Source organism: Melampsora larici-populina (genome assembly GCF_000204055.1).
Source record: "Melampsora larici-populina 98AG31 unplaced genomic scaffold MELLAscaffold_1, whole genome shotgun sequence".
Taxonomy (NCBI): Eukaryota; Fungi; Basidiomycota; class Pucciniomycetes; order Pucciniales; family Melampsoraceae; genus Melampsora; species Melampsora laricis-populina.
The window spans coordinates 1,574,731-1,600,273 of NW_006768765.1; the positions used below are offsets into that span (position 1 = coordinate 1,574,731).

The window sequence follows — 25,543 nt, forward strand, 5'->3', positions numbered from 1 at the left end:
CTTAGAGTATACTGTATGGTGGCCTCCTTGTTTCCCTCATGAGCCACATCTTTTGAATCCCAGGCTGCAGTGATACTCATCAAGTCTCTCAAGATTATATATGCACCTGGCTGATGAGGACCTGATACATTGCCTGGATATAAACTCAAATCATCCAAAGAATATAATATGATATACTTGATCTTGGATTAACTTCACTCACATCCAGATACAAATTTACCATCATTTGTCTACATTGGTATATCCAAAAATCAACGTGTCAAAAGCGTTTGATTGGAGAGAGTGAGAGACCAAGTTAACCCACAACAGTAAATCAAGAATGTTTTGAAGATAAAGAGTTGGATTTTTAGTGTTGTCAAGTTTCTATATTTGCATAGTGATACTACAATCGAATGATATCCTAACAATTCCATAACTAGACCAAGTATGTACTTGATCTGATCCAAAGTATAAACATACCAAACATACCCGTCTTACTGAGCCTGGAGTGCCCGATTCTAAGGAGTTAAACAAATCTGAATTCTATGAGACGCGCGCATGCCCTTCTGCCAGCTACATTAATAAATATACTGGTCCGAATCTAAGACATTTCTTCTATCACATCTAGTTTCGAAGGCCTTTAGCAATTAAATGCTCAAGCTTGGTGCGATATCCAAAGCTTCTGATCCAAGACGTTCTACAGCTCGATCAACTTCATCTGCCCACTTGATCGACTTGATGATTGTGAACTCAGTAATCCCTACGAGGAATAAAGCGACGCACTTTGTTTTTTTTGTGAATAGATCAATCTGATCAGTTACTGGTGAAACACGATAGCCTCAATCACACAGGCTATGTCTGTGTGATTACACAGGATATTTCTGTGTGATTTGTGAGTCGATTATAAGACGTACCTGTCCAAGCCATAATCCTGGAAGACCCATCGATGCCCAGAAGGCAAGAGCTATACCAAGTGGTAGAGCTATAAGATAATATGCTATAATATTCACAATTGCTCCAACGTGTTGCAAGCCAACTCCTCGCAATGTTCCTATAGAAGTTGGGAAACACATGAACGTCAATATCACACCACCTGAATTAATGAACTTATCAAAGACGTCTAATGTTTCTTACCACCACATGATTGAGCCCATCCATCAGCAATCTGGAATGCAGCCACATATGGCAATACATCAGTCACCAATCTAATCACTTCATCATCCTTAGTGAAAAACGACCCAAATCTGTTCCGGTTTGACATTAATAGGATCGTCACCGAGCCTCCAACGAGAGTAGCAAGAAAAACAGCAGCTGATCCAGCGCAACGGGCTCTATTAGGTTGACGAGCACCGAGAAGATGACCGATCCTTGCGGAAGCTGATACGCCCACCCCAAACGGAAGTGTTGCAGAAATTTGATCTAGGGTCATAATCACCGACTGAGCCTCTATGGCCTTTACTGAAACCTTTCCAGCAAGCAGAGCGACGATTTCAAATGCCCTGATTATGTAAAAAGTCTAAGTTTAGATCTCTCAAACAGCTAAAGGTATGAGATGATTATGATCAAAGCCTACCACCATTCCGTACCCACCATCACAAAACCGGAGATCGAGAGCTTGAACATAGGCCACAACGATTTAAAGCATTGGCGTGACCAACCTCCCCAGGCTTTTCCGCCTCCCATGGTCTTTCCAAGAACTAGCCAATTTGTCAAGTCGGCGTATGAGGAGTGAGCTTACATGAATTTGCGGAAGGTTGATAACTTACCACATATCATCAAAAATGCAAGCCAGTATGTGATCATCGTCCCCAACGCAGCGCCACGAAACCCCAATTCGAGCTTAGAAATACAAAACCAATTCAAGAAGACGTTGATTGGAGAAACCACAACTAGCACAATGGTCGAAGCGTGCATGATACCTGTTGTCAACCAAGAACCTTCATTTCAATTCATAAAAAAGCCACAGGTAAGACTTTGAGGTGAAGAAAGTTTTGTACATGCGGACCTTGAACTTGAAGAAACTTTTTAACAGCTCTTGTGTAATAAAAACATCGAAAGAAGTCAGGCCCACCATATCCTTCCGTACGTAGTCACAAAAACACAAGAAGCTTAGGTGGTCGAGTATTGTAATTATTCATGGTATGATCCAGGAAAGGTGAAGACAAGATATTGTAACTTACTCGAACCATATATAGGGCAGCATTCCAAAGGAAAGTATCTTCATGAATGCTTCAGTGTCTTGTGAAAGCTTGGGGTCTTGACCAAGGGCTAGGAGGATAGTTTCCATGAACCACCAACTGACGCCAAAGGGCAAATAGATGATCGTCCTGTGACATACCAGCACGGATTGACATCGCACATATCAGCACATTGGAAATTTACGATCCTGATGTCAAATGATTCTTGAGCGTCTAGCACTTCCAATAACATGAGATGTAGAACTATTGGTTTTGCAGTTTTACCTTGAAAGCTATGAGATTGCTCAAATTTGACAGTTGTACGTGGGGGTGAAGAGGTGCTTACAGACTCAGCATAGCACGTTGCAATAAAATTCCCACCTGATGTATATCATGAGAGGCGGTGAAGGAGGTAGAGGCCATTGTGTCCAATGCCGTCGTCCCGCCGAAAGCAATACAGCCCGCCGTGACCATGATCCACATGTAACTGTGCTCGAAAGAATATCCGCTCAGCCTCAGCTCATCAATTTTTAGGACGTCTGTACAAAATCAAGCGTCAACTCACGAAATAGCTGCGACGCTGAGAGCCTCTTGACCAGCTAAGCGACCACAAAGAAATATACTCGAAGTTTGTAGGCTGTTCTGAACCAAGTATGTCAATGAAATCGGTACCGCATTTTTGAAGGTCACCCAGACTTCTGTCAAAAATTTCGATCGGCTAGCCTGGCTTGAAGAGGTAGAGGAAGGTCGTGAGGCCAAGTGCGAGCTCAGCAGAGGGGTCGATTCGGAATTGTTGCGATCTTGTATATCCATTTGTTTCTTCCGCTGAGAAGACTGTTGACTTTCTTTGAAGTTGAACGGAAATCTAACCAGTGATCGTTGAAAAGGTACGTGACCATCAAGGCATCGCCGCATACAATGACCCCGGTCCGTCTAGTCTGCACACTGACACGGGTCAACAAGACTTCGGTGAAGCTCATCAGGAGAGCTCAGCAGCGTGATACCGTTTCGCTGGATCTTATCATTGAAGTGAACGATTGCGATCTCGGTGAAGCTTCAAGGAGGTGAATAAGAAACCCAAGGATGTCGTCCAGCTTCAAGAAATCGAAATGAGTTGTCCCAAGCTTGTGGACACAAGTTTCGCAAACTTCAACAAAACAACCAGATGGAAGATTGATCAAGTAAAACTCAAGCAACCAAGTCCAATATGTTCAACAACACTTCTCGAGATCCTTGTCTGCTGAGATTCGTTGCTAAGCAAGTTCGACTCTCCCTTTTTAAACTTTTAAGAACCCGACGGACTTTGTTTTTTAAAACATATCAACAATCCTCGAATTATTATATTCCCATATTTTATTGTATTTTATCCTTCCATTTTCATCTCATATCACAAATTAGTCAAAGTCCAGAGACTTCCGCCGCACCAGGTGCTCAGCTCCGTCATATCTTGAATTTTTTTCTTTTAACAAACTTATCATCACATCTTCCGACATTCGACTCTATCTTATTTAAGTTGCTTCTTCCTAGGGCCACAGATGGTGGGCTAGTTCAACTTCGTCAATCTTTCAAGCAAAACCAATAAATCAACATCCTAAAACTGCACTTTCAGTTCTTTGATCTCACAAAAAAACAAATTTATAATCAAAATATCAACTGCGTAGGCGAATCATCAAACGGCGAGACACACGTGAAGATACTCCTTGCTTGAAGGTGTTTTGTCTTGCCAATCAAAGTAGCCCCGGCAATGTCACCTGCTGCACAAAATTCAAGCCTGAAGCCAAGTACCCCAGTCACTTCCACAGCACCCAATTTCACAGAGGAAGTGAGATCAGAAAAAGGTGTACCGATAAGCAAATTGTTATTCACATTTTTCTCTCTTCTGGGTATGTTGATTTGATCTTCTATGACAGATATGCAAAAACTGGATTTCTGTCTTTCTTTTTGCTCATTGAATTTGTACAAGATGACCGAGTAAACTAACATGTATAAACTTTTCCAGCACTCATTTCCTTTATCGGTCTTCTATGTATCATCTTCATCAGATCTCGGTGCACGAAGCGATGGAAAAGAAAAGGACGCAAGAGCTCTGTATCATTAGAGCAGGCAGAGTCTGGATATGACGCTAGTGCTATGGATCAAGAGGCCGGTAAAGTTAAACCGAAAAAGAGGAGGGCTTCCAAACAAGCTGGTGAAGCTCATGTGGCAAAACTCTCAAAGTCCAAACAAAAAGGTGGAATCATCTCAGATCAACAAGAGGGAAGTTCCAACTTTCAACATCGATTGGATACATCCCAAGACTTTACAAATGTATTTGGTGACATAGAACCTAGTCCAATCTTGACACCACTGAAGCCTTTGCGCTTCAGCGCCTTCGTAGTCAAGCTTCCTTCGATTTACGAGGGGAAAAATCCAAGATCGGACTCTACCAACGCAGTTGTCCGGGAAGACATCCCAAGCGCAAGTTATTCTGTTTCACCGGTTCAATCAGTTCACAAAACAGTTTCCAAACCGGCAAAAGCTCGACAAAGTAAAGGAATCCTCAAGCGCGCCGATGAGGATCCTGATGGATATCATGTTGAACACTTCCCCACACATCTACGTACAGAGTTAAGACTAGAGAGTCCAAACAAACTGCACCAGACTCCTTCTCCCGGCTACGAGAGCCCATATTTTCAAGAGACATATCAGAAACAAGAAGTTCAAGGTCCGGTCCCGAAGACCTCAAATATGAAACTAGGTTTCAACTTCAAGAAGTTGATGAAGCTGATATCTGGGAAACCAAAGCAAGATGATCAAGACACAGATTCAGATGATGCTGTTGAAAACACCAAAACTCATGACCTCAAAAGTGATGCTTTGAAATCTCTTGAAAATTCAAAAGGAAAAGTTTCTACGGTACAAAAAGTTGATGTATGGGCAAAAAGAATTGAACCAGCTGAAGAGTCAGAGAATAGTTACTTTGAAGGATCAACAAGAGCAACCAACAGTTCCTGGACAAATGAAGAATATAGCTCTACGGACGCATCCATTCAAATACAAGGAAATGAAGAAGAGTTTAACTTAGAGAGACTTACTTCACAAAGATCAAGAAGATCACATACTTGTTCGGATTCCACATCAAAGGCCTCTCTGACCCAGATCCCTGTGAATCCATCACGCAGATCAAAGAAAAAAACTTATAAGAGGAAAAAGGACACCACTTCACAGCAGAATGCAGCCAAGCCTTTGGGAAGCTTCAAAGAAGAAATGATACCTCAAGATTCTCAAGTCACCTTATCAAAACACTCCAATTCAGGGGTTTTCAGACTAAGTTACAATTTAGCCAATGGCGAAAGAAATCAGCATACAAATGATTCAGATAATTCATCTAATAGTCAACCAATTTGTATCATAGAAGTCAATGAACCAGAAAGAATGTCGAAAAAAATTACCAGCCAATTACCAAGAATCAATGCATGGGATTTAGCAAAAGATCCTAATGTATTATATGCAGCCGACAAATCACCACTTCTAACAGAGAGTCCCAAACAGCTTTCACCCAAAAAATCGCTAAGTCCATTATTTGCTGCTATAGGACCTTTACCCTCGCCACAACATCAAAAGTCACCAGTAAATGTTCTTTAAGAAGACAGAGAAAAACTATAATTCTACAAGAATTGCAGAATCTCGTTTTGACACATCGAGAATCTATTCTGATCAGACTCTTACAACTGGTTGTTAGTGTTTAAGGGCATTTTGGACTAGTTCCACTTATTGAATCACTTAACCAATTCCACTTGTCTACTTTTATTATCTTGTATGACACAAGTTGCTTTTTTCTTCCAAACTCTAGATGAAGATATAACTTTTACATGCTTGCATACATCTCTTTTCAATATTCCTGTCATTGGTGTATTTTTCTTTTCTTTTTTGTTTTTGGACAAAATCAACTTGTATTTAACATGAAATCATATCACTCAACTGTGATTGCTATTAGATTACTCTTGAGGACCAGCTCAGGATTTGAGTTGCCTGGAAGGTATCACCACGCGCACTTCTGGTAATGATCACCTTTAGAGATTTAATCAAAGAAGTTCTAGGAAGTGAGTAAGTCACTTGCTCAAATATCTTCCAGTAACATGACAACAAAACACAATCTAGGTCTAGTGAAAAATTAAATTACAAAACAGACAGAGAAGAACGATCTTATTGATTTAGCAAAATCAAATGATGAATCATGAAGTTTCATGATGATGTAAACAAAACATGAAAACTGCAATGCTTTAGACTGCTTCAAAGTCGAGAACCAGAATTACGAGTTAGCAAGCGTTAAAAACGCTAGAACAAAGACACGTGGGATTTGGCATGTGTGGCGATCGGATAGCCTTCAGGTAAGCAAGAAAATCGACAGTTCTCTTCTTCCGTCGGACTTCTGATGTAGAGATAGACAAACTGAGTTACTCTGACGAAGAATCAATTCGATATTCAAATGGCTTCCCAAACCAGCTAAATGTCGGCCAAACCTAAAAGTTACGTTTACAGAGTAAAAAGATCGAGAAATTAATAAACACATCGATGGTGACACACAGGGAACTTAATCACACTCACTCGTGCCAATATCCGACCTTGAACGAGAGCAAGTGGTACAGGCCCATATACACGAGAATCAACACTGACAGTTTGATTATCGCCTTCTAACCAAAGATGACCGGGTGGAATATCAAGTGGGATCCCATGAAGTAGAATCCGATCACCAGGTAAACCGATCACTCTTTTACATGCCAAAACCTTTGGGTTCATAGGTGAGATAAAGTTGACTAATTGACCTCGATCAATATTATTCGAAAGTGACTTTTTAGACAAAGGTCGTTGTAGAAGTAAATCACCAGTGGCATTGAGAGTAGGGAGCATAGAAGCACCTTCACACTAACGATACGAGTAGGCTGGTCAGATTAACCTGTCTTCGATGTCGAGATAAATTCATCAAGCGTTCTAGACCGCGCCAAGTTTGATAGCCGCGACTGAGTTCGGCGAACAATGTGATGACGACTAGATGGTAGGTTACTTACCCATCTAAGGTCAGCTACATTGTCGTGAAATAACATCAATCCTGCAGTAATCTGGGTCCCACGCCTAGAAATACCATAGAAATCCAATATCAGATGATGTGTAGATTTTGACGAACGAATAAAAGAATTGTTACTGACTTGATAAAATGCCAAAGTCTACTTGACGACATTGGGAGAAAGTCAATTTGCTTGAGGAGAATTCGGTCGATTTTGGGATATGCTGCTTGAGCTATGGGTTTGATTCAGTACATAGGGGTGAATATGTCACTTATCCTATTCGGCAATAGTTCCTGATACCCGATCCTACCCTAACCCTCACCCACTTTGGGTGGCTCATATATAAAAGGCTCGCTTTGAGAGAGGGGTTCGTCCCATCTCCAACCGGCGTTAATGAAGTTCAATGAGAATGCAAGTACCCTTCAAGTCATTCGATTCCAAGTAATCCAACATCGCATTTCTTTCTTTCCCGTTTGACCACACTCCAGTCATTTGAAATCCTCTGTGAAACATTTCAATCACAACACCCATGCGTATGTCACCCTGCAATTTAGAGAGTTATTTCCACTCCCCAATCCGAGGATATAACTACCGCACCGATGCTTGTCTTGTAGTTTCAGACCTACAAAACACTTCACATCAGCTGTGGCTTTAAGTCCTCGGTAAATCAACGATTCTTTTACCGTGTATAATCCGTCAATTGCGTCTTGAAACTCAGTTTTTCTGGTTTGCTAATCAGACGTGAGTGCATCACGGGGAGGGAGACATGTATATTCAAGCCTTTGTATCTCTCTTGGCCTGCTTGTAGATAATATGCATTGTATAATATTTCTTACTTCAGTGATCACCAACTGGCCTGGCTCACGGTAAAGTCGTATCATCCGGTCAATGAGCAGACCGTTATCAATGTGTACATAATACTCGGGTCAAAAACAGTGATCTGATCACCCGATGGATGTGGGAAAGAGTCAAGCTTGTCTCAAGGGAAAACAATCATTTGATCTTATGAGGAAAGATGTGTTGAGAGAAGATATTTGAGCTCTAGTAGTCGCCGTTAGCAGCAGCAGCAGGCCCGTCAACCGTTGATGCTTCCAGTCGATCAGCGTCCTGAAGCTCGCCTCCAGCTGCCTTAGCAATATCTGACATGAGTTTTTGTGCCGAGAAAGCTGAACGTATATCGAGGGCTGATCCACTCTGAGACGGCGGATTTTGTGGGCAAGCCTCCTTGAAGATATCAGTAATGAATTTTGCAATGCCTTTTTCACCAAACTCAATCTCGGCTCTAGCTCCCCAACGCCATTCTTGTTTTTGATTGTTGGACTCATTTCGAACTCCTTGTGATTGTCGACGACTTGCACCTGCTTGACTACCAGCAAGTTTTCCGCTTGGATCTGAACATTCAAGATACTTGTACTTGACAAAATGGTCAAGTAGACGATCAAGATCCGGTTGAGGATGCATGCAGGCGGGTGTATGAGGAGGTGACCATTGCTCATCGACCCGTAGACGTTTGAGGTAGTTTCGAAGTTCATCTAATAGATCGAAGATAATATAACGAATCAACACATCATAGTATTCTCAGCAATTAGGACAGAAAATGAAGGGAAGAAGTCAATTTATCCACGTACTATTGTCCATGGTTCGACCATGAGTAAGAATTAAGGCCAAGATCAAACCAAGAACACCGTGATAAGCCACTTCATCCCCTCGCTTCCAATCTAATACATCGTTTTCTTCTTGTAACCAGCGGTCTTCTCGATGATCCCGAGGAATCTCCTCGTCCACTATCTGCCCTACCTTATATATCAGCTCTGGACTCAGACAAGAACGTAGAATGTACTGTTTGGCCGAAGAACCTGCTTTTGAAACAGCGATTGATAGTCAATAAAACAATTGGTCTTAGTTTAATATATATCGTATCAACTTGAGACTTTGAGGAGTCGTAAAATTCACCTTTTGGTTTGACATCAGCAGGCGTTTGTTGATCATCGCCTTGATCACCGTTTCGTTGACGTTGACTATTTTTGATTGCTTTACGTTTCATTTCAGCATCTACAGCCATTCGTACTGGATCGAGCCCACGTGCTCGAACTTCAATTAACTCCATCCCGAACGTCAAACCAAGTTCTCTGTTACATTGAGCTAGATGTTTGGTAAACTGTCGACCAGCAGGGATGCCTTTACGACATCAACAAAACAACCGGTCGTTTGTTAGAGTAGCCATGCAGATGTTGAGATGGTGGGGAGGAAAAGGGGAAGGCTTTCGGACCTGCGTTTTTGAGGGTGTCACGACTAAATGCTTTCCCTTTGTGTTCGTTGAGTATGGCATGCCTGGCTGCTTCTCGTCCATTTGTTTTATCGTCCTACGAAGACAAATATAAATGGATCAGCTTTGACAATGAGGTTTGCCCAGATTCAAAAGATCCCGCTCACTTCTTCGGCCATGGGTGTAGGTCGACTGTGGCGAAAGTGAAGTAGATGGTGCAAGAGACGAGGAAAGGAATGTTTATTCGCAAGCAAATGGTCGAAAAGAAAAAGACGCGCCTAAAAAGCTTTACACATACATAGCATACATTCATACATAACGCAAGCTTAACTAAGCCCCTCTTTCATGTCGTGGGCGCGGCACAAAAAGGACAAAAAGGTCGCGCCTGGGCGCAGGCGCGTCCAAGAGCACTCCAAAAGCTCAGAATAGGTAGGGGCGCGCCCCATAGTTATTTCACAGGCTGTGACGGGTTAAAGTAACCCATCTCAATCACAAATACCTGGAAAGGAGTTTTGCAGTGTACATACTGCATTTTAGAAACCATTGATCAATCTTAGTCCAATGATATCCATTGGGTTTTCCTTGTAAGTTGTAACTTGGGAGTGCCTTGTCCCCAAAATGTAAGTGAAGGGCGCACCCAACCTGCCACAGTGGTGCCTATGCCCCTCAGACTGACCCTGTTTCACGCCCAGGCCCACCCCCCTTGAGCAAGAGTGTGACCACAACACAACCCCTCTTCTGACACAGCCATGTCTGCTCTCAAAGAGGGGCTTAAGACAAACTTAACCAAGTCCCTCTTGAGCTGTACCAGCCCGCTCAAGCAAGGGACTTGCAAGTAAAGTGATTCTTTTGGCATGAGGTCAGAAAGTACTGTGGTCAAATACCTCTGATACTCCCTCACCACAATCTCAGCAATCATGTCAGCCATAGCTCATATTTCCGTAGCTCAACACAAACCTGTTCTTGCAAACCTGTCCTCATTTTGGCATTCTTGCCTAAGCCAGCTCAAATCAATCACACAGTGTCAGTCATCCAGGCGCAAATGTTCTCAGTGCTGAAGGAACACATGGAATAATTAAAAGGGACCCCTTTGCAAGCAAAAATACCTCCACTGGCTACCAAACTACCTGCAATCAACCAGATTGCTGTGTACAAACCAAATATACACTTTCTATGTACGGTGACTGCTCTGGACTTGTCAGCCAAGGGTGTTGCTTGCATCCTTGAAGCAATCAAGGGTCAGATTGTTGTAATCCTAGATAGGCATAAATATGCTAGTGGAGAGTTTTCAAGTCAAGTGATTTTCCCCATAGATGCCATTGAATGATTGGAATGCCCCCTGTTGGTATTTTGTGGCACCCACACAATGTGGAGCTTTGCCAAGAATCTATGGGCCCTCCATTGGGGGCAATTCAATAAATGTGGAGACATAGACACCTGGAGGTCAAAAAATAACTCCACAAGCATAAAGATCAATCATCACCTAGCTTAAAAGATACATCTTGTAAGTACATTCAGCCCTGATCTTGGAGTTTTACCAAAATTTCTGAGACAGGCTGACAGTGGGTATTACAAGAAGCTGGTGGCATCACAAGACTTCAAATCCATCATGTCTTGAATTCAAATTTTCCACAAAGCTAATTTGCTATATACTATCAAGTCAATATTAATTTCAAAGGTGGCAAGATAAAATAAGGAACTCACACACCTCCATTTGCAGGCAAGTGCATAAGACAATGAAGGATTCCAACCACAATATATATTGACTTGAACAAAGTGAAGTGTTGTAATAGATTGTTAGAAAATTTTGGGATCAATACTTTGACCAATCTATAATCGAGGAATCAAGCCAGAGCATGCATCATACACATTACAATGTTTCATTGTGCATGTCAGACTTCACCACTGTTGTGGAGGTGCACAAACTGGCCCATGCTGGTGATATTAGCTAGCTGATGAAGACATGGAAGAGATGTGTCAGAATGACACAAGGTATACTTGGCCGGTTGCATTATGCAAGGAAGATACCTGGTCTGGCTCTTTTATTGGAAGAAGGACTAACTCCAAGCCTTGCGCATGCAATCAAGAATTTGCTGCTAATACTTTTGAACAAGTGTGAAGGTCATTGGTTGTACATTGACAAATTCTTGAAGGTTCATGTATGTTGGCTGAAGAGAAAGTCTACCAATACAGTCAGTCTTAATATTCATTCTTTCAGTCAATACTTACATGGAAATATATTTCCTTTTGAGCTAACAAAGTTCCTATGATTCCGTAGGGTCATAGGACAAGCATTGAACACCTGATTCATTGCTTATCAAACATTGTACCCAAATTAGTAAGCTGACAATAATTGTTCACTTCAAAGATTTTATCAGGAAACATGTTACTCTGAATGTTACATTCTTTCCCAGGTATATAGAATGATGTATCTCTTCAAAGCTCTAGCTGGTCAAAAGATAATATACCAGCTTAATCTCAACCCCATAACCATAGCATCATTGGAAGCTTTCCTAAGTTATGCCAAAGCTCACTTGGTCAAAAATCCCTCGACACGTTCTCTGGCAACTTTGGCACACACTTGGGGTGCTTGACAGCGTAACATGGTCAAGTTGATTATTTCGGACAGATGCTGGCAAATCCTCTTGTTTCCACTGGGGGGCTTCAAATGTGTTGTTGTCTTGGAATGATGTGAATGAGAATTTCCAAATCAAGGAGTTATGATAGATATAAACATGTCAGTCTGAAGTCCAAAACTGTCTCACAGATGGTTTTGGATGCACATTTATGACAGAATGCATTTTACCACATACCTTGCAAGCCTATAATTGGGTGACCAGCTTCAGGATGTCGCAGGTGTGCATTTGACTTGAGAAACTTACCCTTGCTCTGAGCCTGTCACTAGCAGCATAAAGTAATTTTTGCGCAGAAAAAATGAATGCATTTAAGGCATTACTATCAGACAATTGAGAATGCTTATTTCATGCTGAATAATGCTGATTTGTTGCATTGTCAATCATTGTTTGCTCTTATAAATTTAATCACTTTTCCTGTCAGGGTGGCACTTCCAACACAGTTGAGCCATCCAGTAATTTGACTAATAGCCCTGACAAACAATCCTACTGGGTACGTAAGATTGTATTATATTTAGTTTCTACAAATAGCAGAGGAAACAAATATTAATAATGAACTATTTACTAGAATCTAACGGGTGAATGCTAGATTAAAAATTAGACCACAGCCCACTATCTGGTGATAGAGCTGAACTGGTCAGGTTCTGAGCCGGGTAATTCCCTAAAAGATGGTAAGATCTAAGGGTAGACTGAGTAAAAAACCACAGGGATCTCAACAACTTTGGGTTGCAAGATTATTGGTATGTGACCAAGATAGTTTTTACTGTTTCAAGAACAGGGACAGTAAAGGAGGAAAAGTTGTTTTAAAAAGTTTACTTACTTGTGGAGGTAAGATTGGTTTTGACGCTTCTGGAAGAATTGAGTAATACTTTTATGGTGAGTGGAACTATTGTACTTTGATAGTAGATAAATGTACTGCTATGGAAAGTTGTATACTAAATCCAGCTGGGGTAAGAAGGCACCTTCCGCTTCTTGAATCTGAGGTCATCACTTATCTATATTTCCCTCTGGAAGGCCAGATTATGGGCAAGGGAAGACTTACTGCGCTACCTGGGTTTGTTGAGGCCAAGTTGTGGGTTTTAGCTCTGTTTTGGGACAAAGATGTTCTCTGTAGGGGGACAGGTGAGTCTTCTTGATAAATCCACAAAGTCCTTCCGCTTTGGGATTCTGTTATGTGGAAACTTGTTGTTGAGTTTTATAAGTACAAATTTCATCTTAGTTCTTCAATTATCTTCTAATTATCCTGGTTGTTGTTTCACAAGGTAACTCTTGTGATGAGGGAAATTCTCTTCAATTTTCATCTTTGAAACTAGACGCAAGGTGTATTTATTATTGGAGAGTTAATATGATGTTATGGCAATACTAATAAAGATTCATATTAATAAGTTTGTCTTTAAAATTAGACACAAGGTGTGCTTATTGTTGAGCAATGATGCTAAGTGATTTATGACATTAATTTTGTCTTTGAAACTAGACACATGGTGTGATATTTTCTAAAGATATATTTTATATATATTTTGTTAAGGTCTTATAACTGCTTGTATGCTGAATCTCTTTTGGCTTTGGCTTGTCAAAGCTTGAGGGCTGACATTTCCCATGCAAAACTTACTTTATGTTGCTAGTGTATGAAAAAAAATTGAACAGACACAACACCTTGTGACAAAACAAATGGGACCTTTCAAAGGTGCAAAGAAAACTTTAGCCTCAGTGTTGACAAAACTCTGGCTACAAAGAAATACTACACCACAGGGAGATAAGACCAGTTTTCATGCAGGCTGGAAGGCGGCCTGCAGACCTTCTGTTCCCATATAGTCACCAACACCGCCAACATATTTACCTCGGATTACAAAATCCAAGGTATCCTCGGATGCAAAACCTCGGACAGAAGCTTCCCAAGGTTTTGATCCGAGGTAATCCTCAGGGCAAAAACCTCAGACAAGGTCTGTCCGAGGATTTTCCTCCAATGATGCCTCGGGTTGAGAAATACGAGGCATCTATGCTGGCAGTGCAACCAGCTGTGGAAGGTCAGTGGGATTTATCTGCTGTTGGCCTGTAGCAACACGCAAACCCCCCCGCCGGGGACTGCGACTGCGCTGCGACAGCGTTGCGGTTGAGCCGCTGTCGCAGTGAACCGGACAGCCCCTGAGGTACACCCGGCCCGCCGCGCGGGGTTGCCTGCGGTTTTCCCGGGCTGCTGTCGCAGTGAAAGCACCACAGGGGGTACCCTGCAACGCAGCGAATATGTTTTCTATAGTTATATTTTATTATAATTTCTTTAATCGAATTCGTATTATACTTTTTATTTTTTTCTTCAAAATATAATTTCTCTTTTACAAATCTGCACCTTACACGGCATTTCATTGCTGCACACAGCGGCCTGCGGCGCGCTGCGTTTCTTTTACAGCGCGACGGCCTGCGATGTGCAGCGATTTTTTTTGGAAATTGCTTTCTCAGGGAGCTTTTGGGTGACTGCGACTGCGCTGTGATGGCGTCAAGACAACACTGCGGTAGATCGCATTGTTGTCGCAGTCAGGCGGGTGCTGCGGGCCGCAACGGTGCGTTTGCGTGTTGCCTGTAGGCTATCATTTAATTTTTAGATACCGTTGATCAAGGGTCAAGTGGTCTTTAATTTCTATTCTTTTCCAGTTGGGTAGTTGCTGATTTAGCAGCAGCAAGAGTCTCAGCATTTGTATATGGGCAGAAGGACAGTAAAATGGATTTTATTTCTGTATAATATCAAATCTTTTTACTTACAAGTAGATATAGGGGATAATGATAAAGGAGGGTTCAGAGTCAGAGTCAGGTTAAAAGACAAAGTCAGAGTAATGAGAACAAGGATCAGAACCAAGAGAATCAAAAGATGAAAATGAATTACATCAATCAAATGAAGAATATGAAGTCAATTCAAAAATTTATTCAATTAGATATCTCAAATCCAACTTTTTTAAACCAATCAAAACCAACACGTCTAGACTCATTACTATTTGATGCAATAGTTAGTCTTTCACTTGTCTCTTCATGGTTTACTTACAACTCTTCTTTTCTTTGAACTCTAACACCTGGATTTGGTTTTGAACATAATCCACCATTTGGTGATAAATGTGAAGGAATTGATACGGTCTTTCTTGAGAAAGCTTGTCAAGTTAATTTGATTTCTTTTACCATTGTCTCCTCTTGATATTCCATATGAAATCAAAAAGACCTGAATTTTATTCTTTATATATCTTGTACAGTCAGCTAAATCAGGAATTTATTTACTTCCTAAATCTTCCACTCAAGATTATATTCAAAGGAACTCAAAACAATGGGGTTTCAATGGTGCAGTAATAGCAATGTGGGCCATTTGATTTTCTTCTTCTATTTGTTAACTGATCAATTTCAATCTGAGTCTTCATGCTTGTTTACAGTATGATTTATCTAGAACTTTGAAATGCATAAATTTACAAGTCTTATGATTTGAAATCTTTTTGAATGATCTCCATAACAGCTTTTCCAAGTTCAATAGTATGGAATTTTGACCCCAAAGTTTGTTCTTCATTTTGATTTAAAATCAAATGTATTGCAAGTCTTTTAATAATAGTGGATGATCCAAGTTTTAATAAGTTATGAATTCTTTGTAAAAGAGTTGTTGAGAGTTTAGTCCATGATTGATGGATTTGAGGATTTGGATGATAGGTTGGTGTTTGAAAGAAGTTGAGATAAAGTGATCAGATTTGAAATGGTAGTTTGAAGCCATTGGAGATCACAAGTGATTAAAACTCGTGGAGGTTGAACTTGAAGTTGCACTTGAGTTGGTTTCAAAACCAGAAGAAGTTGTTCTGTTTGACTTGATGATGTGATTGAGTTGATAAGTTGACCAATATTAACCCAAGCTTCATCTGAACAACATAAACATCAAGGATTCAAGTAATTTAATTGATTTGATCACCAATTTATATGAAGAAGATTGTGAAGATGAAATGATCAATTTAACTATATCACAAACCTATTTAGGTAAAAGAGTTGTAATTTGTGTTATCATATCATCTTGATGATTGGTTTCACAAGTCCAGTTTCAGTCAAGATAATCAAATCAATGGAATCAATGGAAATGAAGTTAAAGCACTAGTTTAATTTGATGTTAAAAATGGTCAAAACCCTGAAAATTTGGAGGTAACTTGATGGTCATAACTGGAAGTGATGGGGTTGTCCGAGGTAAAGAGAAGTGATCAGTATTGAATTTCAAGATGAATCAATGTGAAACTTGAAACTGACCAGCACTGTGTCAATATTTGTGTAGCACATGTCTACATGCACACACAGAGAGTTTCGAAACAAATCTCCAAGTCTTTTGGTCAGACTTAGAATGAGATTGTTGTTGAGTGCCCTTTGTGAATAGTGGTTTATTCATAGGATTTGTGGGATCCTTTTTCATCAGCTGGGTTCAACTGACTTTCAACATCCCAGTTGATAAGGGGAAGATGCACCTGTTGTGGCACCTCTTTGATGGGTCTTTACAGGGTCTAAGGAAAGTCTTTCGTGTGTGCACATTGACATGCTACAAGGATATTTACATGGTGCAGGTGTGTTAGTTGCTTGGGTCAAAAATCTTTTCAGTATTGGCTGAGAAAACGTAAGGTAAGGAGGAGGGATGAAAGTGTTGAGCTTGAAGGAGGAAAGGAGATGGATGAAACCAAGAAGTGACAAGTTGCAAGTGTCCTGAAAGCACGTGCATGTCCAATATAAAGCTATTTTCCTTATAACCTATTGGGTTCTCAAGGTTAACATGGTCTGGTCTTTGCTCAATCATTTCAACTCAAAGAATAATCACCTGCCAACCTCCTGCAACTTGTTTTGAGGCAAGCAGCAGGCAGTTTGCAGCTTTCCTGCTTTGACCGCCTGCAACCCTTTTGCAGATAATTCTAGGGTGAATAGCAGATGGTCTGCTGCTCTTTTTTGCAGACTGTCTGCATGAAATTTATAGCCTGAAATCAGGAAACTATCAGGCATTCTGTGGCTTGTTCTAGCAGACTGTTTTGGGGCCTTTCACAGCCCACTTTCAGGCTATCAGCAGACAACTTTCTGACCCGACCTTCATCAGACTCCTCTGACCATTTTTTGGGCCTAGAATCTCCCTGTGGTGTAGTCATCAAAATAAAATTATTTTCAGATTAAATCCATAATATACTCTTTATCATTTCACAAACATAGTGTATGAGCACTGAATATAGTGGTAACAAATTGAGAATGACAAGTAGGAGTTTTCCTAGCTGGTCTTGGTTTCTCTTTGTCTCCTTATGCAAGTAAAGCAACTGATCTCCTGGCTGAAGCTGATAAACCTTTCACAGTTTGTCCTTCTTCAATTGTCTTTGAGAAGGATTGCACATCTATTGAATCTTTAGCATTTATTCCACCAAGGAGTAGATGTGAAAGATGAAGAACAATCATGTTCCAGGTGCCAGAGATGTCAAATCAATTTGTGCCATGACTCAAATGAATCAAAAAGTCAAATAATCTGAATGATGAAATTTGGAGAATCAGTTCGCATTGTAGTTGATAGTTATCAGCCAATGTCAACAATTCTTCTATTGGCCATGTTTGTGCTTCAAGGCTACAAGATTTTGAATGATATGCAGGATTGATGATATGATATGTTTGTGGTTTCTGTTTGCTCTCTTAGAAATGAAATGTGTTTGAAAGTCAGAGATAGAGTCTTACTTGTACATTGAGGAGAGAAGATACACACTGTTTACCATTTTGTAGTGTGTAACAAAATACAGTAGCTGAAGGATCAAGAAACAATGGTTGATACAGTTGAATAGATATGTCACTTAAATCAGTGTCTTGTGACCAATTCAAGACCAACATGTGATCTGTGAAATTTTGTCCAAAATTCAATTCAGATGAAGGTCATTTTGTTTTTGGTGCATTAGAGCTCTCAATACAAAGTTTGGAAGCCTGTTCCCATCATCAAGAAAATCCTGTCAGTGATTGTTTGCTAGGTCTTCTCTCTCAATAAAGATATCTGGGCAAACATCAATATCAGCTGATCCAATTGAGTCAATTGGTTGGTTAGCCGCATATTTTGAATATGGCAAGCAATCATTCTTCAACATCTAAGCAGGCACTTTATGGTTGTCCTCATGCAATTGTTCAAAGAATTGACATGTTGCAAATCACAGTTTTACCACTGTATCAAGCGCACATGGCTTTATGAAGGAAGACATAATTGGTCTTCCAATTTTTGTTGAAGGGATGAGATCAAAATGAAGGCTGAGACTTGCTCTGGTTGGTGTTGCAATGTGGTTCCATATCACAGAGACAATTGTACCAAATGATAGTGATGGGAAGGTGGTGTGGTACGTAAATATGGTGAGGCTGGTGATGTTTTTCACTTCACTTGTCCAATCAGAATCATTCCTGGAAGCCTGTGTTGCTTCATTACCACCATCATGCCCAACAATGTTGAATCTGCTTTTTCTTATGTTATCTGATCTCTTGTGTGGATGGGAATTTCAAACTGATGTTGCTCTTTTGTCTTCATGAACTTGATGTTGATGCAAATGGTGAGTTGATGAAGCTGCTTGGTCTTGCTGGATGAAATGATGGTTGATATTGATTTGATAGTTGAGGCATGATAATCAAGTTTTGATGATGATGATATTCACTAATATCTCAATTATTGATTCATTGATGAAGCATCGATTGCTGCTGATCTGAGAAGTTCGATTTGAAGTTGAAGAGCGCTTCTAGGTTTTGTATTTGTGTGAGTGTGCGTGAATGAGTAATTCTGGGGTGGAACACGTGGACGTCAAAATGAATCGCTCGGACGTGTAAACCTGGAAATTTTTGCACTTTTCAGTAGGGTTTGGGAGTTTAGTGAGTTTTATTTGGGAACACGGTTTCCCTTCAAGTTGAATGATGAAATGATGAATGATGATGAATGATTTATATTTAGGATATGACATGATGATTATGATGAGGATTCTTGATTGTGTAATATCGATCTCAATCACAACATGTTTCCAATATTTCTATAACAACAATCTCCTTAGAACATGTTTTGATCTATTTTACTCCGCAGCTATATGTGACACAGCAAGTAGTTGAATTCATAAGGACTACAACAACTGTCTCTGAGAGAATACAGCCGATGTGACAAATAATGGTTTTTTATTTATTTTATTTTTTTTCTCCCAGATTTTACTGGGTTTCTGACTTTCAATTTCTTTGAGCTTTTGGACTGAGCCGTGGGTTATGATCTTGATTCCCTGTTGCACATCAATCTTGCGACCATGCTCTCTAATGACTTATTCCTCGTCCGAGCAGGTTTTCTAATCGGCAATCCCTCGTTCGAGACTCACGAACGAGACACCCACTGCACTGCGATGGAGTCGCCGGCCGGAACGAGTGATGGGAGAAAATGCGATGACGAAATCTTTTCTTGGATTCCTTTGAAGACGTGGTTATCAACCAATATCCCATTTCTTTCCTCTTCACGTCGATTTCCTTCATTCCACTTTTCGGTAGCCAATACAGCTTGGTTCATTCTTTCTCACTTGTTCCTGAAGCATACCAGAACCCTCACCCATTCCCCGTTCCTCTTTCTTTAGTGCCATTCATCAACCTAGTACTTTCACTGTCACTGTCAAATCGTTCTTGGGAACATCATATCGACTTCAAGCTCATATCAGTCAGTACTTAATTGTTTTTCGGTGTTGATCGCACGCTGACCTGTGATTAGCATTTGCCAGAAATGCCATATGAACCCATTCGAAATTTCATCCATGAGGACGAGAATCCCGATGAAGGTGAGTTTGGTCACTCAGAACATATCGATTGCTTTGTTTCAAGCAGCTGATCTCCTTCTCTTGCAGTGTTTGATCCGCCGTATTTGATTGCAGACGGAGACGACGCCCCAGCGCGTCATCCGACACTCGAGCGCCTCTGGCGTCAAGGAACGGAAAGTCGTCGGCTGATGGAGGAAAGCCAAAGCTTCACTATCGGTGTCACTTTCAAGATTCACACCAACGATATCGTTGAGGTAACCCCTGGAATGGCTAAATCCTCTTCTACTTCGAAAGTGACCGCCGCGAAAAAACGAGCTGCACCACCTCCTGTTTTCGCTGTCATCGACTCCTCAGACTTCAAAGTCTTCCTGTACGGGAAGTCTTTGAATGAGCTGAAGGAGTTTGTTGGCGACGTGTGCGACCGTTATTTCACCAGGATTAAGAAGGTGGTTCTCAACAGCGTGTTGGCCCCTTTGCTCAACTGGAATGCCAGCGTTGGATCGAAGAAAACGAAGTTAATCGATTTCAAATCATATCAAGAGTTTGTTGTCAATTTGGGCAAAAGTCGTAGCTCGAAAGGAAATATCAACATCATTTTAGAGAAGGCGCAAGTCAAGCAGAAGAAGAACGCTCAGGTGAGTGTTCTTCTATAACGAATTTTCTCTTTGGGTTACGTAACTGACTCGAGCTATGAACACCTCTAGGCTACTGGCGCGATGGCTTATATCCAAGGAACCGCTGGGGCCAACCCGATGGCAGCGGAACTAGCGGCATCAAAGGAGGCCACCGCGGCGGCTCAAGAAGAGACCTCCGTACGTACCTTTGAGCTGTGACATGGTCTCATACCTGGGATTAACTTTTTAAATGTGATAATGATCTCTTCTAGGCGGTGAAAGCAGCCAAAGACTTGGAACTCGAGGCAGCTACGATTTACCAGGAACATCTCGAAAAAGCCCTGGGCGGTGATGGCGCGATCTTAACGGCCCCATGGGACCCGAATTTCTTTTACCGTTTCTCGCATCGATGTGCGTTCATTTGGGCTACCGCGGTGGTAAGTGTTTACCTTAGGTTTTATCTTGCATTGGTCACCCAATTCTCATTTAATATTACCTTCCAGCGCGATGGGCTCACCTCCCGCGGGATACCTCCGAACACCGCCGAGTACAAGAGGGAGATGTTCAAAAACACGGTCCTTCATAACAGCATGAACATTGACAACCGTGTCAAGAAGCGCTACCCCGTCCCATCGCCAACTCCCAACGTCACTACCTCGAGAGTCAGCAATCGACGCAGTTTCTTTGCCAATGCCCCGGCCGAAGAAAAAAAGGTCAAGGAAGAACCCATTAGTCCTTCAACCTCAAAACGCACCTTGGAAGCCTCAACCTCTCGCGACGCGGTGGCTGCGCCCAAGAAAATTAAGTCTGAAGGAAGTGAGTCAGAATGATGTTCACCTCAAATACCTTTTAGATATCCCTTATCTAATGTGATGCAATTTGATTACAGCCTCAGGCATTACACCTAGCAAATCGATTTCACTCCTCACCTCGGACGATGTCCCCAAATCCGAGCATGAGGGTTTGTCCTCGGATGTGGAATTTGTGGTGACCCATGCCACCCTATTGGACGATTTCCTTTTGGAATGCGATGTCCCCCGCACTGACCTGGCCACTCGCGCGATTTTGCGCAACGCGGGAGTTTCTTCTTGGACCGATCTGGTGCCAAGTGTTCAAATGACGGCTAATGTTTTGACTGGTCATGGGATGTCATTCTCCTTGGCCAGTCGTCTCATAGATGCTGCAGAAGAGGCGGATTTCCTCTATTCGTATTCACCTCCTGCAAATTGATTAAATTGACAAGTCACTCCCGCGCACAGTCGAAACCAAAAAAAAAAAAATTCTTATTCCTTGCTTTGTTTATCTCTATACACGCTCAATACACGTTGTCCCTTACAAAGTGATCACTCTGATCTTGATACAAGTTGTTTTTTCAATCAAAATTATTCTTTCCCTCTGCGCCCTTGATGGACGCGCAATTTGTAAACGGCGTTGATCGCGCTTTTTGAAATCTCAATTTGAATCGTTATTGTTCAAACTTTTCAGATGGACCCAAGTGCGAAGTAGATAGGACGTGCCCACCACTTGAGTTGCCGATAATGATATCGATTATTTGGATCGATATCATTATGGCGTGCCACTTAATGATATCAACCAGAGTCGAAGATTAACGTCGTTTACTTTAAGACAAAGTTAACGACATTAACGGACCCATGGCTTCGTCAATGATCCTCAAGAACACTTGAGGAACATTGACGAAGGAGTCATCTCCCACGTCTTTATGTTTTTGAGGACACCAAACGCACAGGACTTTGGGGCTCGTGTAATTCAAATCGATGCTTTGAAACTATTTTTTTTTCGGCATTCAAAAAGACAGGCAGTTACAAAATAGGAAAGAAAGGTAACTACAACGGTACAACTTTGCTTAGAAATCCCGCTGATCAAAGGTACAACTGCGCTTAGAAATCCCGCTGGTCTACATGTATCCACTCCCCTTGAACAACTTGGCGCACAACTCGTCAGTAAAAATTTCCATCATAGTCAACCATACAACCGCCCTCTCGCCATCAGCATCGATCGCCCCCTGCAATCCCTGGGTCCTTCTGAGGCTCGCTTTGACAGGGGAAAACCCTTTCTTGATTGGGTTGAGGTCAGGGCTATACGCCGGTAAATAAATCAACCTGACCCCGCGAGCCTGGCACAAATCAGCAACTGATCCGCCGTGATGAATAGGCGCGTTGTCTAAGACTAGCACCGAGTTGCGAGCCGGCCATGGGTTCATGGCCGGTAACTAAAAATTAATCAATCACATCAGACATCCAATTGACATGGCTGATGTGATGGTTTAGTTGCGAAATGACTTACCAAGTCATCTTCCAAAAAGGCTTCGAAGTCGAGGCGAGAATAGCCACCTCGCTTGATGGTGATTGCCAATAACCCATCAAGCGAGATGGCTGGTAAGGCTGACCAACGGCCTGCTTGGGTTGGCCTGGCGAGGCGGGGCGTACGTTGTCCAATGGGAGCCCGCGCGTACTCGCGATACAGACGCCGCTTCGCAATGGCCGTCTCGTCTAGCAAAACAAGATCACACATTAGAATCTACCGAACAAAAACCAGAACCAAACCCCAGGACTTACCGGCAAACACAAGGCATCTTTGGTCAATTTCGAGGACTCTGGCCATGTAAGCCCCTCGCGCGGCCAAACTTTGGTTTGGATGAACCGTGCGGGCTTTCTTTCGAGTCCAACACAGACGGTCTCGTAGCTCAGTCGACAGAGTCTTGATGGAAACCTCTTTATTGAACCTTTCTAAAATCTTGCTTTGAAGTTCATCGAGGTATAAGGTCGGGTCGAGACGAAGGCTGTCCAGCACGAAAAGTCGCTCGGGTCCTCCCAAGATCAAAGGTGCACCACGATTCATGTGATCCAACGGATTCGTTACGACTGACCGAGTTTCCTGGTACAGTTTGACCCAGCGACGTACAGAGGTGAGAGCTAGGTCCATCCCGAGGGTCCTAGAGATGTCCTGAAAGCGAACCCCAGTGAGGGCCAAGCGAACCACAGCCAGTTTGATTTCCGGACTGTGATGAGCAATCCGATACTGAAAAAAGCCAACATGAGCCATGAGCAAAGCGAGAATTGGGGGATGAAACGAGAGAAAGAAGATTACCGGTGGCATATTGGTGAAAAGGTGATTGGAGGGAGGATTGCCGAGCTGGAAAGGGGACAACCGGATAGGGAATTCGCAGGAGAGGTCTGGCCAATCGCATCCAACTGACACCTCTACAATCATCGGAACTTACCGGGAGATCCCAGAAGATCTTCCATCGGCTGCGTAATATGTATCTTCTTACATATGTGTATTACGTGGGAATCTGTCAACTCTTTTGAGAGTTCCCTTCCCACTTTCTCACTGGAAAAAAAAAAAAAAAACGTTTTATCCACATTTCGAAAACCCAGTAAAATCTGGAAGTTGGAAAAAATAAAAATAAAAAACCATTATTTGTCACATCGGCTGTATACGACTGTTTTCAAGGAAAAGCTGCCCAAATACATAAGTTCAGACCAGGTTTAAGAACATCTTCAGAGGCATAGCGATCGAACTTTGAAATCACGCATGGTTTCTTATTAACTGCCATTTTTGATCACGCATGCAATCACGTCGTTGCGCTGTGTTAGGTTGATGGCACGACCAAGAGCAAACAAACCGTGAGAGTTTCGCGAAGACTATTGGACAGTCTTGCCAGGTCATGACTCATATGGTTGATTCCAACGATTCGAGGTGATGTTACGGGAAGAAGTCCTTGAAGACAATCGCCCCGACTGAAAAGCCTTTGTGACGACGGGATTCATTCTAGCTCGTGAGTTGAGAGTCTACATAATGAAGTCTCTAAGTTCGACAGCTGTTTATCATGAGCACGCGTAATGTACATCTCGAACGCAAGAAGAGCGGTCGTCATCATGAGTTACATTACGAAGGCAAGAAGGACGGTCAGTTGTTGTCGCGATACAAGGAAGGTTGCGAGGCTAATGACTTTATTGGTCCATGTCAACCAACCCCCGATGCCAGCTCTCATGAGTATAAAAACGTGCTGACATCCCGACCAATCATTAAGAATGCAGTCAACACTGTCATCAAAGTGAGTTGGAAGCCTGGCCAGATATGAGTAGCATGATTGCCCGTCCTTGAGAGGCCCACTTTTGTCTATAAAAGGGCTCTCTCTGAATCTCATCCATCTCCTCATCAATCATCCTCTGGTATTACTTATACTTACCTGAGACCGGATCTCATTTACCTATCAAATACTAAATTTTTGTAGGCACTCCCTTATCTTTCCACTGACTCTTAAAGTAAATCATTTACCAGACCTGACATTTTTCTCTGAAACCCTTTTATTTCCCCTAGTATAAGATCTTCACTTAAACTATCATCTTTGCAAAGCAATCTTAACAATCCAAAACATAATAAGATGGTAAGTTTGTGAAACTGCACACAATGATTTCTTAGCAAGGCATAAACATTAACACATAACTCTCATGTCTACTTCATCTAGATGGCTGGAAAGGATTTCAAACTCCTCATGGTCTTTTTGGTTCTCATTGCACTGACTGCAACCAATGAAGTTTTAGGTGTCAAAGTTGGTACCCAGCTTATCCCCAAATGCGGTAAGAGTTCCGCGAAGTGTAAACAAGGGAGACCTTATTGTATTGGCAAGAACGCAGTTTGTTCGGCCAGAGGAACACCCAAATGTTCACGTGGAAAACCTACATGTAATTGAATACAGCTAAAATCCTTTCCATTAGGGTTTGGACAGACCCTGCTTGTTGTTGACCCAAGCTGCAATTGAAATCTAATTCAGTTCAAACACAACTGGAGATGAGCCACTGTTCAAGAAATATCAAAGCCAGCATATTTTTTTAAAAAAAATTGGAAGAAAAGGAAGCTGTGTGGTGTGACACTAAGCCCAGCATCTTCCTTGAGCTTGCTGGCCTACTAGCTCAGTAAAACTTGTCCAGTCAAACAAACAGGCTTTTCAAACGCCTCTCTGCTTGTGTGGCTGGATTCCTGTCACAGGTATCAAGTCTTTAGTGATCCAACACATCACTAGATTTGTATGTTGG

General features: G+C 41.8%; 4 protein-coding genes across 4 annotated transcripts; 2 read left to right on the forward strand and 2 right to left on the reverse strand.

Moving 5' to 3' along the window:
• Nucleotides 1–626: 626 nt before the first annotated feature.
• MELLADRAFT_73831 (uncharacterized protein) lies at nt 627–6,773 on the reverse strand (the record flags this gene model as incomplete). Its single annotated transcript, XM_007403988.1, has 11 exons — nt 627–761; nt 894–1,030; nt 1,114–1,478; nt 1,553–1,676; nt 1,746–1,898; nt 1,985–2,013; nt 2,160–2,306; nt 2,503–2,643; nt 2,722–2,879; nt 6,473–6,658; nt 6,744–6,773. The coding sequence occupies 10 exons, from the start codon at nt 6,500–6,502 to the stop codon at nt 627–629; spliced, it is 1,419 nt and encodes a 472-aa protein (XP_007404050.1).
• A 1,238-nt stretch (nt 6,774–8,011) lies between these two features.
• On the reverse strand, nt 8,012–9,693 carry MELLADRAFT_76302 (uncharacterized protein; the record flags this gene model as incomplete). The annotated part of the gene is made up of 5 exons (XM_007403987.1): nt 8,012–8,733; nt 8,830–9,060; nt 9,155–9,379; nt 9,471–9,564; nt 9,635–9,693. 5 exons carry the CDS (start codon nt 9,644–9,646, stop codon nt 8,243–8,245), a joined length of 1,053 nt encoding a protein of 350 aa, XP_007404049.1.
• A 9,681-nt stretch (nt 9,694–19,374) lies between these two features.
• MELLADRAFT_86906 (uncharacterized protein) lies at nt 19,375–21,713 on the forward strand (the record flags this gene model as incomplete). The annotated part of the gene is made up of 8 exons (XM_007403559.1): nt 19,375–19,622; nt 19,693–19,772; nt 19,834–19,890; nt 19,957–20,504; nt 20,574–20,681; nt 20,756–20,920; nt 20,987–21,299; nt 21,373–21,713. The coding sequence occupies 8 exons, from the start codon at nt 19,375–19,377 to the stop codon at nt 21,711–21,713; spliced, it is 1,860 nt and encodes a 619-aa protein (XP_007403621.1).
• Nucleotides 21,714–24,891: 3,178 nt separating this feature from the next.
• MELLADRAFT_124484 (uncharacterized protein) lies at nt 24,892–25,200 on the forward strand (the record flags this gene model as incomplete). Its single annotated transcript, XM_007403560.1, has 2 exons — nt 24,892–24,894; nt 24,976–25,200. The coding sequence occupies 2 exons, from the start codon at nt 24,892–24,894 to the stop codon at nt 25,198–25,200; spliced, it is 228 nt and encodes a 75-aa protein (XP_007403622.1).
• Nucleotides 25,201–25,543: the final 343 nt, after the last annotated feature.